The following is a 14,659-nucleotide window of genomic DNA, read 5'->3' on the forward strand; positions in this document are numbered from 1 at the left end:
GGAAGAACAATTTTGGCAAAAATGGCAGTTTTGTTTCCCAAACTAGAAGTATTAATAGAATGCCTGGCAAACAACTTGTTAAAAAAGACTTGACATTCTTGTATCTCATTCCTGAGACATTCTTGTGACTTAAGAAATTTAGGTTTTCCTAATTTGTAAGAATTGGGACTGAGAAATTAGATAATTTACATTGTTTCTGGGGTTTGCCAAAGAACCCTAGTTTTTTTTTTCCTCTTTTTTGTTTTTTCCCAAAACGTTATTTGAATAGAGTAGTTTGTACTTGTGGTTATTAAACATATGCACACCACCGTTAAATGAGTATCATTTTTAAAAGAGAAAGAATATGGATTTTGCTGCAGTAATGGTTGAGATTTACTGAAGAGCATGATGTACTAGAAGCAGATCTTTTTCTTATTAAATCTATTATTTATTCACTGTGGTGGACCTCAGTTCTCCAGTTTGTTACGTGGAGAGAATTCATAAATCAGATGATTGATATGAACAGCAAATTATTATGCAAATAACCAGCAGGTTGCTGAGCACATAGTAGGTGCTCAATAAATGTTGTTTTCCTCCTGTTTATTTCCCCTTAAGGATGTGAATATCTAAGATCCTTTAGCAACATTTGTTTTCCTTAAATAGGCATTTTCATTTCTATACTGTGCTGAAAGGTAGAATAAGCTAATTCATTCCACAAGTATTTATTGTGAAATAATAAGAAAAAAAGAAAAAATCCCTGCCTTTCTGTAGCATGCATTCCAGTGAGAAAGAGAGACAATAAATAAAACAAATTAGAAAATATGTACTTTAAATAGTGATATGTACTAAGTGCTTCCCTGATAGCTCAGACGATAAAGCCTCTGCCTGCAATGCGGGAGACCCGGGTTCAATCCCTGGGTCGGGAAGATCCCTGGAGAAGGAAATAGCAACCCACTCCAGTATCCTTGCCTGGAGAATCCCATGGACGGAGAAGCCTGGTAGGCTACAGTCCATGGGGTTGCAAAGAGTCGGACACGACCGAGCAACTTCACTTTCACTTTCACTAAGGACAGAAAGTAAGCAGAAAAGGGAAAAGACTAACAGACTATGAGAGAGAATTTCATTTATCAAAGGATAATGAGGCTTACCTAAGATGTCATTTGAGAAAAGACTCAAAGGAGTTCAGGGAGTAAACCTTGTAGAAAGCAGGAAAGTATGTACAGCCAGTATAAACTCCCTGAGGTTGAGGAACAGTGCCAAGGTCAGTAGGGGTGGAACAAGAAGAAGAATAAAGAAGAAAGAGAAAAAAGAATAAGGAAGTAGTATGAGGTGGCAGGAAGCCAAGAGCAAGTCTTTGGAGGCCACGAATGTGGTGGGAAGCCACTGGACGGTTCTTAGCAGAGTAATGAATAGCAGTGATCCAAGCTGGAGATGATGCAGGTTTGAATCAGATTGGTAGCTCCTGAGAAGTGGTTGGATACTAGTTATACTTTGAATATGGATAACATTGGGTTTGTTGATGGATTGAAAACAAGGTTTGGGAAAAAAGGAGTGATGGATGAGTTTTTGATGGATGGTTTTTGACCTGAGGAACTGAAAGAGTGAAGTTTTCATTAATAGAATGGGGAAAGATTTAGGAGGAGCAAGTTTGAAAGGAAAGATAGGAATTTGATTCTATACATATTAAATTTGAGATACTTACTAAAAACTTAAAAGTAAATGTCAAGTAGGCATTTGGTTATGAGTTGAATCCAGGGGAGAGATGTGCACTGTTAATATCATCTGCATGTCATTAAGATGTACGTGGTATTTAAAGGTACAGAACTGGATGGGATCATCAAAGAAGTGGGTATAAACAGAGAAGTGAAAGTCTAATAGAGTTTGGAGGACTGGCAAGTGTGGTATCTTAGAAGTGAGGGGAAGAAGTTTGAAGGAGGGTGGGGTGATCATCTGGGTCAGATGTGTGTGATGGGTCAAAAGCTGAGAACAGAATTGAGCATCAGCTTTAGGAGAAGGGAAAAGCTACCCACTCTAGTATTCTTACCTGGAGAATTCCATGGACTGTATAGTCCATGGGGTTGCAAAGAGTTGGACACAGCTGAGCGACTTTCATGTTCAAGTTCACTTTTAGTGATAGTAGGTCCTTGGTGACTGGGAAAGAGCAGTGCCAGTGGGTTCAAGAGAGAATCAGGGGAGAAGGAGATTGGGTATTGGGGTGCCTACTCTGTTTCCTTTATGGTTTAGTGCTGATGCGGTTCCTACCTGTCACTGAAATTATAACTGAAATGGGCTAAACAATGTGCAAGTATATTTTTTTAAAGCTTTTCTTATGATATGTGTGTTGATTCAGAGAAAGTGAAATTTTACTTGCCCAGTCTGATTCTTTGCAACCCCATGAACTGTAACCCACCAGGCTCCTCCCTGCATGGAATTCTCCAGGAAAGAATACTGGAATGGGTAACCATTTACTTCTCCAGGTGATCTTCCCAACCCAGGGATTGAACCGGGTCTCCTGCATTGTGGGCAGATTCTTTATCGTCTGAGCCACCAGGGAAGCCCTGTTGATTGAGAGAGATCAGCTCATGTGATTTTACACGTAAGGAAGCACAGGTTGAAACTGGTTCCACAGAGATTAAGGAACTAGAATCCAATCTTCTTACTCCCATTCTAATCTTCAGCTCACAATCAAATACTCTAGATGTATTTTATTGATTCATTTTAAACCATTTTAGTAACTGGATTCCTCCAGGTTGTATTTTAGAAGATGAATAGCAAGAATTATGTAATGTCATTTTATTTATATGTATGTTTTAATTGTCTTACTGATTCTCTTCTAGATGAAGATGAGGATGAAGATGATGATGAAGATTTTGAGGATGATGATGAATGGGAAGACTGATCTATATATTATATATATATATTTTTAAGGTGAAATACTAAACACTACTTTCTGTCTATGGATTCTGTAAAATTATCATGTAAATGTTCTACCAATTTGCTGTATATTTTTGTTGCCTTTTTGCTTTTTTTTTTATTAATCTGTGCAATACCTCATTTAATCTGTAAGGGTTTGTCATAAGCCTCTGCAAAGCTACTCCCTGTGACTGTGTGCACGTTTACACCAGGATGCTCACTTGATTTGTGAGTGTTTTTCATTCCATCAACAAGGGAGTTTAATTATATGTGAGACTGACAAAAACCTTAATGTAATTTAGTTATAATGCCAGAAGGAAAACACTATTTTCATACCCTACTTTTTCTGTACCTAAATTTTCTTATTAAAATCTAGTATAGCACTACATTCTTTTTTAAGTGATGCAAATCTTAGTTTATTTAGCCCCTTCTTTTTGAACACATGCCACATGAATGTTGAAGCTGATACATTGCACAGTTCTCTAGACATCACTACACTGATGCAGTTTCTCAGATTTTAGCAATATGCTCTATGTAAAATCACTACAGAGATGCTAGTTGGGAGAATGAGTAACACACCTCTTACAGCAATATTGCCTATTGTTGTACAGATCTGGTATTTGGAGGCTGGAATCATAAGGAGCCCTTGCATACCTAATACTTGACTGAGGTTATTTTTGTGTTATAGCAAATGTGGCAGGCTCTTTTTGGCAAAAATTTTTTTAAAGTATTTTTGGTATTATTTTGAAAGGAAAGTTAAGATGTTAAAGTTTAGGGAATCTTAGAGATAAGTCCATGCTACATGAACTGAAGGAGGCTATACATTATGGTATTTGGTTAAATATACTATAAAAATCAGAACATTGTAAAAATGAGGTGGGATTAAGTATTTTTATTTTGCAGTATGTATGGATTGAGATATTCCGAAATACCAACCATAGAAGTCTTACCTAGTTGGCAAAGGTATACCCTGTAATAGTGAAACTATAATATGCTGGGTGGTTTTTTTTTTTTTTGTATAATTTCTCAAGGTTTTTGTCAAATGTCAGGTGAAGGGTTACCTTTTTCTTAAAAGATTGGTGGTCCCAGTGTCAAATTTCTTGAAACACAAAACCAAATGACAGATTTTAAAAAAGTAAAAATAAAACTTTACAACCTGTACATTTGTTATATATGCTACATGATGTGTTAAAATTAGGGTTTCCTTGCCTCTCTACAGTACACTAGTCTGCCTAAGGGTGATTGTTTCATATATATAGCATTAATTATCATACCTGCCTACTTTAAATTTTAGGTAGAAAAATGATCTGATTTAAATACAGACACCTATTTTTCTCACATTGAGTCATATACAGAATGTAGTTCCAAATGTATTTCATTACTATAGTCACAATATCCGACTAAAAATTAAGCTCTCTATAATTGTACCGACCAAAATCTAGTTATTGGCATGATCTTGACAGGCTGGACCTGCAAGATGTGGCTTGAATTTTAACCAGTTATTACATAATCTCTAGTGATCATGCATCTAGTTATCATAAATAATTTAAAAGGTTTTTGTTGCTGAAAGCAGTAAGTGGTGCAGTACAATAGTTAAGTTATTCAGAGAATGTTACGTACCTTGCAGGAATAATTTAAGCTCATGGGAAAGATTCTAGACCTTTTGTTTCTTGCAGAAAACAGTGCCCTCTGCTGCTAAAAACCTTTTTCTGCTTTTTTTTTTTTGGTGGCTTAATCTCTGTGGGTCTGGTGTGGATGAGGCTGGACAACAACTAACCAATAAAATTAGGAATTTGTGCAAATGGTAAATAGAATGTTTTAATTATTTTAAGTGATATTAATCTTTTTCCTTTTTGTTTCTTTTAGACATTATGCAAATTTTTTATAATATCTTGGAAATATCTTTAATGCCAGTTTAAGATATCTGTTCACTTTGGGGCAAGGAATGCAGGGTTTTCTAGCTAACTTTGGTATGATAAAGATTTATCGGGAGCTGCTCTGAGCAGAGGATATCAAATCTTCGAATTGGAAACACAATTCTAAACATGTAAGATAGGTATAAAATTTGCCAATGGTAATTGAGTTTATTCTTTCTTCTTAAAGGGGGAAAAAAAAGACTTTTGTTGTTGCACAAAGTCTAAATTAATATTGGTTGAAACACAGCAGCTGTGGGATTCAGTCCAGGCATGAAGACTAAATCCACTTTAGATGTAAAGGTTGCATGTTTTCAGTCCTCCACCGCCTCGCACCGTGGACAGCACTATACCTGTGCGTCGTCTGAGAGCTTCCCACATGCACTCCAGCTAAATGATTGTCTGATAGCCTTCGCGTTTAACAAACTAGCATGAGGCTTTTTATATCTAAATGCTATGTGATAGACAACTTCAGCTAGCCACATATTGTATGTATGAGATTCATAAAGACTTTCAATCATTCATTTCCATTTATCAACTGAAATTTTGTTTAGTATGTGAATTTTTTTTTTAAAATGTATAGTGAATAGGATGTTGCACTGGTGGCATTCATCATGGAGCATAATAAAATTAATTTGACCCAAATAGTTTAAAATAGTGTGTTTTTATTTGTTTATTGAAAAGAGATTAAAATGGGTAAAAAATAATTTCAAACAGTTTAGTAATGGATTCACAGCAGTGAATGGCTATGGTTGAAGTTTTCAGCCAACTGCATGAGAGTTGGAGTGTGCCATTAAATAAACTTGGTGGCAAAAGAATGTTACACCCTGTTCTGCTGGGAAGCGTGACAGCTGCTCGGCTGTTCCCCCGGGAGCCACTGCTGTGGTATACAGAGTGTTCACATTGCAAGGTCACATTGGAGCATGTGCACACCAAAAATGTTGTGCTTTCCTAAATCAGAGTGATAGTGGAGTTTACTGGTAGTTTCAGTAAAAGCCAAATACAGTAGTTCGTGTGGAAGGAACTTAAATAGCTTTGATATCAAAGGTGGTGTTTACTTTTAAACAGGAAATTCAGCTTTTGATAAATAGAATTTTCTGTTCTACTGACCCTGGCACAAGTGGGTGTCTGAAGATTAAGCTGAGTTGTGGAATCTGTTGTGTAGGATGCTACCAAATGCCTTCTAAAAGCATTAGTCTCATTTAAACATTTTCCATGATATGTCCTATTACAAATTTGTTTCTGTTATACAAATGTGAACCCTTAAGAATGTATTAACCACAGTTTTAAAAACTTTTTTAGAGAGAGAAGTGCCTTAGAATTGCTCTTGTCACATTATATTTATCTAATCAATGAAGAAATTCCTGAAATTACATACTGTGCTTTAGAAATGGAGTTCTTAAAGGACAACTATAGGGATAAGACCTATTATAGTACAATGGAAAATTCTTTATGGAAATTTTACTTAGCACACTTGCCTTATTGACACTGTCACATCATATGTCCAAAGCAGCATACTTTTTGTAATCTCTTGTTCTTTTATTCTTAGATTTTTTTTTTCCTTTAAGTGTGCTTTTTAGTGAAGCCACTAGAGAAAGGTATAATAACCTGGCTCTTATGAATATGATGGGGAACTTACTTTGCAATTAATGTTAAGAGTGTATCTTTTGTATGTGCTGCATGGCATCTTCCTTTGCCATGAGGGAACCCATTGAAAATTTTGGATTTATGAATAACAAATTTGGATAAATCAACAGGTTAAATTTTTTTTTTTAATTCATACCAGTGATCAAGTTTGCCTGATGGCTCAGATCGTAAAGAATCTGCCTGCAATGCAGGAAACCCATGTTCAATCCCTGGACTGAGAAGATTGCCCAAGAGGGAAACGGCAACCCACTCCAGTATTCTTGCCTGAAGAATTCCATGGACAGAGGAGCTTGTCAGGCTACAGTCCATGAAGTTGCAAAAAGTTGAACACAACTGAGTGACTCTCACTCACTCAACTCACTAAAAAGTTAATTTGCACCAGTGATCAATCTATTGATACATACATAGTATTACATTTTACATAAGTCCAGTGTAAATCTAAACCAGCCGTGTGTACCACTGTCAAGATCAGTCAAGATATGAATAACAATTACTTTGAGTAAAATATAACAGTAGCTTATAGGTGGTTTTTAGCTTAGGTGTTTGCGTATTGGGGCATTTCTGGTAAATTTAAAGTTCTCTCAATTTTTTAACGACTGCAAAAATTTCTTATTAAGGATTTTTTAAAAATTTGTTGAGTACTACAGTTTTAGCAGTATCAAATTGCATTATGGAAATTGAAGTTGCATGTGTCATATTGGCATTTTTTAATCTTGAATTTGGTTGACATGTCTTTTTTTTTTCCATTTATTTTTATTAGTTGGAGGCTAATTATGTTACATCATTACAGTAGTTTTTGTCATACATTGAAATGAATTAGCCATGGATTTACATGTATTCCCCATCCCAGTCCCCCCTCCCACCTCCCTCTCCACCCGATCCCTCTGGGTCTTCCCAGTGCACCAGGCCCGAGCACTTGTCTCAGGTACCCAACCTGGGCTGGTGATCTGTTTCACCCTAGATAATATACATGTTTCGATGCTGTTCTCTTGAAACATCCCACCCTCGCCTTGTCCCAGAGTCCACAAGTCTGTTCTATACATCTGAGTCTTTCTGTTTTGCATATAGGGTTATCATTACCATCTTTCTAAATTCCATATATATGTGTTAGTATACTGTAATGGTCTTTATCTTTCTGGCTTACTTCGCTCTGTATAATGGGCTCCAGTTTCATCCATCTCATTAGAACTGATTCAAATGAATTCTTTTTAATGGCTGAGTAATACTCCATGGTGTATATGTACCACAGCTTCCTCATCCATTCGTCTGCTGATGGGCATCTGGGTTGCTTCCATGTCGTGGCTATTATAAACAGTGCTGCGATGAACATTGGGGTGCACGTGTCTCTTTCAGATCTGGTTTTCTTGGTGTGTATGCCCAGAAGTGGGATTGCTGGGTCATATGGCAGTTCTATTTCCAGCTTTTTAAGAAATCTCCACACTGTTTTCCATAGTGGCTGTACTAATTTGCATTCCCACCAACAGTGTAAGAGGGTTCCCTTTTCTCCACACCCTCTCCAGCATTTATTGCTTGTAGACTTTTGGATAGCAGCCATCCTGACTGGCGTATAATGGTACCTCATTGTGGTTTTGATTTGCATTTCTCTGATAATGAATGATGTTGAGCATATTTTCATGTGTTTGTTAGCCACCTGTATGTCTTCCTTGGAGAAATGTCTGTTGAGTTCTTTGGCCCATTTTTTGATTGGGTCATTTATTTTTCTGGAATTGAGCTGCAGGAGTTGCTTGTATATTTTTGAGATTAATCCTTTGTTGCTTCATTTGCTATTATTTTCTCCCAATCTGAGGGCTGTCTTTTCACCTTGCTTATAGTTTCCTTTGTTGTGCAAAAGCTTTTAAGTTTCATTGGGTCCCATTTGTTTATTTTTGCTTTTATTTCTAAAATTCTGGGATGTGGGTCATAGAGGATCCTGCTGTGATTTATGTCGGAGAGTGTTTTGCCTATGTTCTCCTCTAGGAGTTTTATAGTTTCTGGTCTTACATTTAGATCTTTAATCCATTTTGAGTTTATTTTTGTGTATGGTGTTAGAAAGTGTTCTAGTTTCATTCTTTTACAAATGGTTGACCAGTTTTCCCAGCACCACTTGTTAAAGAGGTTGTCTTTTTTCCATTGTATATCCTTGCCTCCTTTGTCGAAGATAAGGTGACCATAGGTTCGTGGATTTATCTCTGGGCTTTCTATTCTGTTCCATTGATCTATATTTCTGTCTTTGTGCCAGTACCATACTGTCTTGATGACTGTGGCTTTGTAGTAGAGTCTGAAGTCAGGCAGGTTGATTCCTCCAGTTCCATTCTTCTTTCTCAGGATTACTTTGGCTATTCGAGGTTTTTTGTATTTCCATACAAATTGTGAAATTATTTGTTCTAGTTCTGTGAAAAATACCGTTGGTAGTTTGATAGGGATTGCATTGAATCTATAGATTGCTTTGGGTAGTATAGCCATTTTGACAATATTGATTCTTCCAATCCATGAACATGGTATATTTCTCTATCTGTTTGTGTCCTCTTTGATTTCTTTCATCAGTGTTTTATAGTTTTCTATGTATAGGTCTTTTGTTTCTTTAGGTAGATATACTCCTAAGTATTTTATTCTTTTTGTTGCAATGGTGAATGGTATTGTTTCCTTAATTTCTCTTTCTGTTTTCTCATTGTTAGTGTATAGGAATGGTTGACATGTCTTAACCTAAATTCAGTTTTATCATCGTTCTTGCTAGATGTTTCAGGATTTTCATCAAGGCTAGCATCAATATCTCCTTATTTAAACTCATTATTAAAATTAAATATGTGATGGGCATTAAAATATAATAATCATCTCTGATCCCCTCCTTCCTTAAATCTAAAATACTTATATCACAACTGAAAAACTGTTGGGAGACCATCGAGTTATAGCAAGCATACACTCATATCCTGGATGAGAGAGTATCTGGGGTAGTTGAGGGACTTGCTTGAGGCCCATTAGAGCCAAATATTAATAGTAGAAGTCAGATCTGACTATTAAATCAGTTGCTCTTTGCATATACCATAATGCTGTTTTATTCTTGTTTTCACTATTTTTCTTAAGTTGTGGATAAATTGCAGATTGACCTTGTTTCTGGAAGATTTACGGCTACAAATTTCACCCTTTCTCACATCAGCTGGGTGTTGATAAAAGTCTCTAGCATCCTGTTCCTGTCTTTGCCTAGTAAGGCTGGCTGGCTTTGAGGAGTCGGCCCCTGACTCTGAGGCATGTGATAGTATCTTGGCTCAGTGATGGCGGTCACCTTAACATTGTCCAAGCATTCAGTCAGCACAGGACACGTCTGTCATTTAGTGCTGAGTTGAAAACAAACTGAGGATTTTATTCTACATCCAAGTTCTTTTCATTAGTTTCTTGTAAATGTGCATTGCCTTTATTTAAACATAAGTATTTGGTAAACCCTTATGGTCAGTGGCCTGACAGAAAATTACTTTGAGAATGTATTAATCTTTCTGCCTAATTATCAGCCAACAGCTGTACTGTCAATTTAAAGACCAAGAGTTCTTCCAAGGAGCACAAGGACAAACTGGACACTTGAAATCCAACTTTTTGCTTCTCTTATTGTTGAGACAGAATTCTAACTCGGTTGCATGTACTGCACCTTTGCTGTAAAAGGGACAGGAAAATAAAATATATTTAGTATTTGTGGTGCTGAAAGAAATTAAGTGAAAGGAAAAGACATTATCATGTCCAGTTAACTTTAGGGAAATCAACAAAACCGTAACATCAAATTCATAATGTCTCAATTCTGTAGTTGTCTGTTCAACAACGTGGGTCCTTAAATCAGCTTCCAGGCCTAAAAAGAAACAACCTTCCTTTTTTTTTTTTTTTTTTTAATGAGTGGGAGTCTAAGGAGGCAGAGCATAGAAAAGAATTGTGTGTGTGTGTGTCTACCCAGAATTTGTGTCTACAATCATTGTTTTTAAGACTGGGATTGAGAGAAAACTCAAGCAAGTAAAATTAAATGGGTTCCAATCTCCATTTTGAACGATAATAACTAGTTAGGGAGAAACTGATGCAATAGAATATTTGGCTTCTGTTTGTTTATTGAGCAAGGATGTAAGTGTAAGGGCCAACTTCTTAGTTGTATATTCAACTAAGGCTCAATATAGTCCATTCAGATAGAAAATTTTTAACTTTCTTAAAGACATTGCCAAACTTTGCTGTGGGTATTTGCTGAAGGTTATGATGTAGGTAACATTAATAGTTAAGTAATTATGAGAGTTTAATCAGTTTCATCCTAAAACTACTTTCCAAGCCACCTCTAAATGATCTATTGCTGTAGTCTTGTTTTGTTCATGCATGAATGCCTCCAAATCCCATGGAGCATGATTATAAGGACCTGCTGCCTCAAGATGTTTAGAAAGTTCAGGTAAATTGTGAGCCAGTTGAATGCTTTAAAATCTCTACTAGGCCCTCCCATGCCTGGGACATCCTGACATGGTTTATGCCAGTTAAACGACAAGCAAAGAGAAATTCTACATACAACCTGAGCCCTGTCAGCATCCTTTTTATTTGACATTTTCATTGCTTTGATTTCTAGAACCCAGAACAACAAAAACTTGTTGACAGGAGTCACTGCAGTCAGCCCTCTGTTTCTGTGGGGTTTGCATCAAAAAGATGAAGGGCTAATTGTATTCCCTGTACTAAACCATATTATTTTTTTATTTTTTATTTAAATTTTTAAAAATTGTATTTTTTTAATTTAATTTTTTATGCCACACCATGCAACTTGTGTGATTTTAGTTCCTCAACCAAGGATCATGGCAATAAGAGTGCAGAGTCTGAACAACTGAACCACCATTTTATATAAGGAACTTCAACAGACCTGAGTTTTGGTATCCATGGAATTCCAAATACTCTGTGGATACTGAGGGATGACTGTGTGTTTTTCATATATGTTTCCTCACTTCCCAGTGAACTGAATATTAAACTGATCATTATTCTGTTGGTTATTCTAATAGCCTGCTTGGGAAAAGATGGTAGGGAGATAACATTATGCATTTGAGTTCAGTTTTGATTCTATAAAACTTACTCTTCTAGTCATTATGTTCAGCTCAGTTGCTCAGTCATGTCCAACTCTTTGTGACCCCATGGACCAGCACGCCAGGCCTCCCTGCCCATCACCAACTCCCAGAGTTTACCCAAACTCATGTCCATTGAGTCAGTGATGCCATCCAAACATCTCATCCTCTGTCATCCCCTTCTCCCACCCTCAATCTTTCCCAGCATCAGGGTCTTTTCAAACTTCGCCTCAGGTGACCAAATCATTGGAGTTTCAGCTTCAGCATCAGTCCTTCCAATGAATATTCAGAACTGATTTCCTTTAGGATGGATTGGTTAGATCTACTTGCTATCCAAAGAACTCTCAAGAGTCTTGTCCAACACCACAGTTCAAAAGGATCAGTCCTTTGGCGCTCAGCTTTCTTTATAGTCCAACTCTCACATCCATACATGACTACTGGAAAAACCATATCTTTGACTAGATGGACCTTCGTTGGCAAAGTAATGTCTCTGCTTTTTAATATGCTGTCTAGGTTGGTCATAACTTTTCTTCCAAGGAACAAGTATCTTGATTTCATGGCTGCAGTCACCATCTGCAGTGATTTTGGAGCCCCAAAAAAGTAAAGTCTGCCACAGTTTCCACTGTTTTCCCCATCTATTTGCCATGAAGTGATGGGACCAGATGCCATGATCTTTGTTTTTTGAATGTTGAGTTTTAAGCCAACTTTTTCACTCTCCTCTTTCACTTTCATCAAGAGGCTCTTTAGTTCTTCACTTTCTGCCATAAGGGTGGTGTTATCTGCATAACTGAGGTTATTGATATTTCTCCCGGCAATCTTGATTCCAGCTTGTGCTTCATCCAGCCCAGCATTTCTCATGATGTTCTCTGCATATCAGTTAGATAAGCAGGGTGACAATATACAGCCTTGACGTACTCCTTTCCCTATTTGGAACAAATCTGTTGTTCCATGTCCGGTTCTAACAGTTGCTCCTTGACCTGCATACAGATTTCTCAGGAGGCAGGTCATGTGGTCTGTGTTCTCATCTCTTGAAGAATTTTCCACAGTTTGTTGTGATCCACACAGTCAAAGTCTTTGGCATAGTCACTAAAACAGAAATAGATGTTTTTCTGGAACTCTCTTGCTTTTTCAATGATCCAACAGATGTTGGCAATTTGATCTCTGGTTCCTCTGCCTTTTCTAAAGCCTGCTTCAACCTCTGGAAGTTCATGGTTCATGTATTGTTGAAGCCTGGCTTGGAGAATTTTGAGCATTACTTTGCTAGTGTTTGAGTAATACATATACATATATCCATTCTTTTTAAGATTCTGTTCCCATATTGGTCACTACAGAGTTTTAAGTAGTGTTCCTTATGCTATACAGTAAGTTCTTATTATCTATTTTATTTTTCATTTTTATTGAAATATAGTTGATTCACAATGTTGTACCAGTCTGCTTTACAGCAAAGTGACTCAGTTATACACATATATACATTCTTTTTTAATATTCTTTTCCATTATGATTTATTATATTAACATAGTTCCCTATGCTATACATTAGGACCTTGGTGCTTATAAACCAAACTATTTTAAATGATTGTTGTTGCTGTAATTTGGAAGTAAACCTCAGAATAAAGCAAATCTCTCATTCCATGTATTAGTATATTTCTACCTCAGGGTAATAGAGTAAATTCATGTGACCTCATAGTTTTAAGATCCATTGAGAGACTAGGCTTCCATCTCAAGCCTGTCTGCCAGGTCCCTAGTAGGTTTTTGTAGTTTATTAAATTACCTTGACGAAACTAGGAATAGAAAGTGTGCATGCATGCTAAGTTGTTTCAGTCATGTCAGACTCTTTGCAACCTCATAGGACTGTAGCCTGCCAGGATCCTCTATCTGTGGAATTCTTCACATATTGACAATGATATCAACTCACGAGAATTGTTCTGACAAGTCTTCTGGAGAAGCAAAATTGATGCTATGTAAAGTTCAAAATATAGAAACCTTTCCCCCAGGTTTTTTGGTTTTCATGCCTTAATTCCCAATGGCATTTATTTTTTTTTAAACAGCATCTTCCCCAAAGACAGAAGCTACTATACACCATGTTGAATAGGAAACCAGAAGAAGCAACAGGTTTCAGAAAATTCTGAGGCTGCTTCCCAGTCCAGTTACTGCTTCTCTTGAAAGCATTGCCCCCTTAAGTCATTCTCTAACTTTACTTTTTCTCTGACTCTTAAAGCAACAACCTCCATTCTGCTCACCTCTCCTAGAAATTATCCAACACAATTTTTTGCTGTTGTATGGTTCCAGTCATCCCTCCCCCATGACAGAAAATAATAATTGGTAACCAAGACGGCTAGCTAGGGAGTATAAAATGCACAGAAGAGGACTTGGTTTTGCATGTGTGATTTCTTGAAACTTGTGAGGTATTACTGGGACTTGGGGAGGCACAGTGAAAGTTGGCTTCTTCTAAATATTAATGATATCAAGAACACCTTCAAGTAAGGGCTACCCTGGTGGTCCAGTGGTTAAGACTGCACTTCCACTGCAGGAGGTGGGGTTTGATCCCTGGTTGGGGAACTATTAGTAAGATCTCTATTAATTAGTGGCCAAAAAGAAGGGGGGGGGGGGAACACCTTCAAATATCGGTTCTGCTTTGTGTGGGGAGTACATTGCCTGCCCACACAAATGTTTTTCTAATAAACACTGTCCCCAGAGGGCACAGTCAACAACACTTGCCCACTTAGCTCACAGTTCCCAGTGTAGATTACTTTCTGACTTCCTCAGCGAGGCATCCCCTGGCCCTGTCTCCTGTCTGCACAGGGTACTGAAATGCGAGCACCCAGCTAGTTCAGACCAAGGCACTTTTTGATGATAATGGTGAAGCCAGTAAAGGGGCTTCCAGAAGTCCCTTGGATGTGCTTTCACCACTCCGAGATCTTTCATCACTGCGATGCTGAGAAAAATCAGGTTTAAGGAACCCATCATTTCCAGGCAAGAATATTGGAGTGGCCATTTCCAACTGCAAAGGATCTTCCCGACCCAGGGATCAAACCTGCATCTCTTGCATCTCCTGCACTACCAGGCAGATTCTTTACCACTAGTGCTAACTGGGAAGCCCCATAATATTAGTACAAACCACTATTGATGCAATACATAGAAAGCTGGG

At 37.4% G+C, this 14,659-nt stretch overlaps 1 protein-coding gene across 2 annotated transcripts in view; it reads left to right on the plus strand.

Moving 5' to 3' along the window:
• Positions 1-5,450, plus strand: part of WASL (WASP like actin nucleation promoting factor) — a 75,214-nt gene extending 69,764 nt beyond the window's left edge. The window contains exons 11-12 of one of the 2 annotated variants that reach the window (XM_020909480.2): positions 2,817-2,907; positions 4,996-5,450. In XM_020909480.2, coding sequence (XP_020765139.1) covers positions 2,817-2,878 — 62 coding nt within the window. In that variant the 3' untranslated portion in view covers positions 2,879-2,907; positions 4,996-5,450. Of the gene's footprint in view, positions 1-2,816 lie in introns of both variants that reach the window. The other variant, XM_020909479.2, reaches the window with a different exon arrangement.
• Positions 5,451-14,659: the final 9,209 nt, after the last annotated feature.

The sequence above is a fragment of the Odocoileus virginianus genome, chromosome 1 (genome assembly GCF_023699985.2).
Source record: "Odocoileus virginianus isolate 20LAN1187 ecotype Illinois chromosome 1, Ovbor_1.2, whole genome shotgun sequence".
In the NCBI taxonomy this organism is placed as follows: Eukaryota; Metazoa; Chordata; class Mammalia; order Artiodactyla; family Cervidae; genus Odocoileus; species Odocoileus virginianus.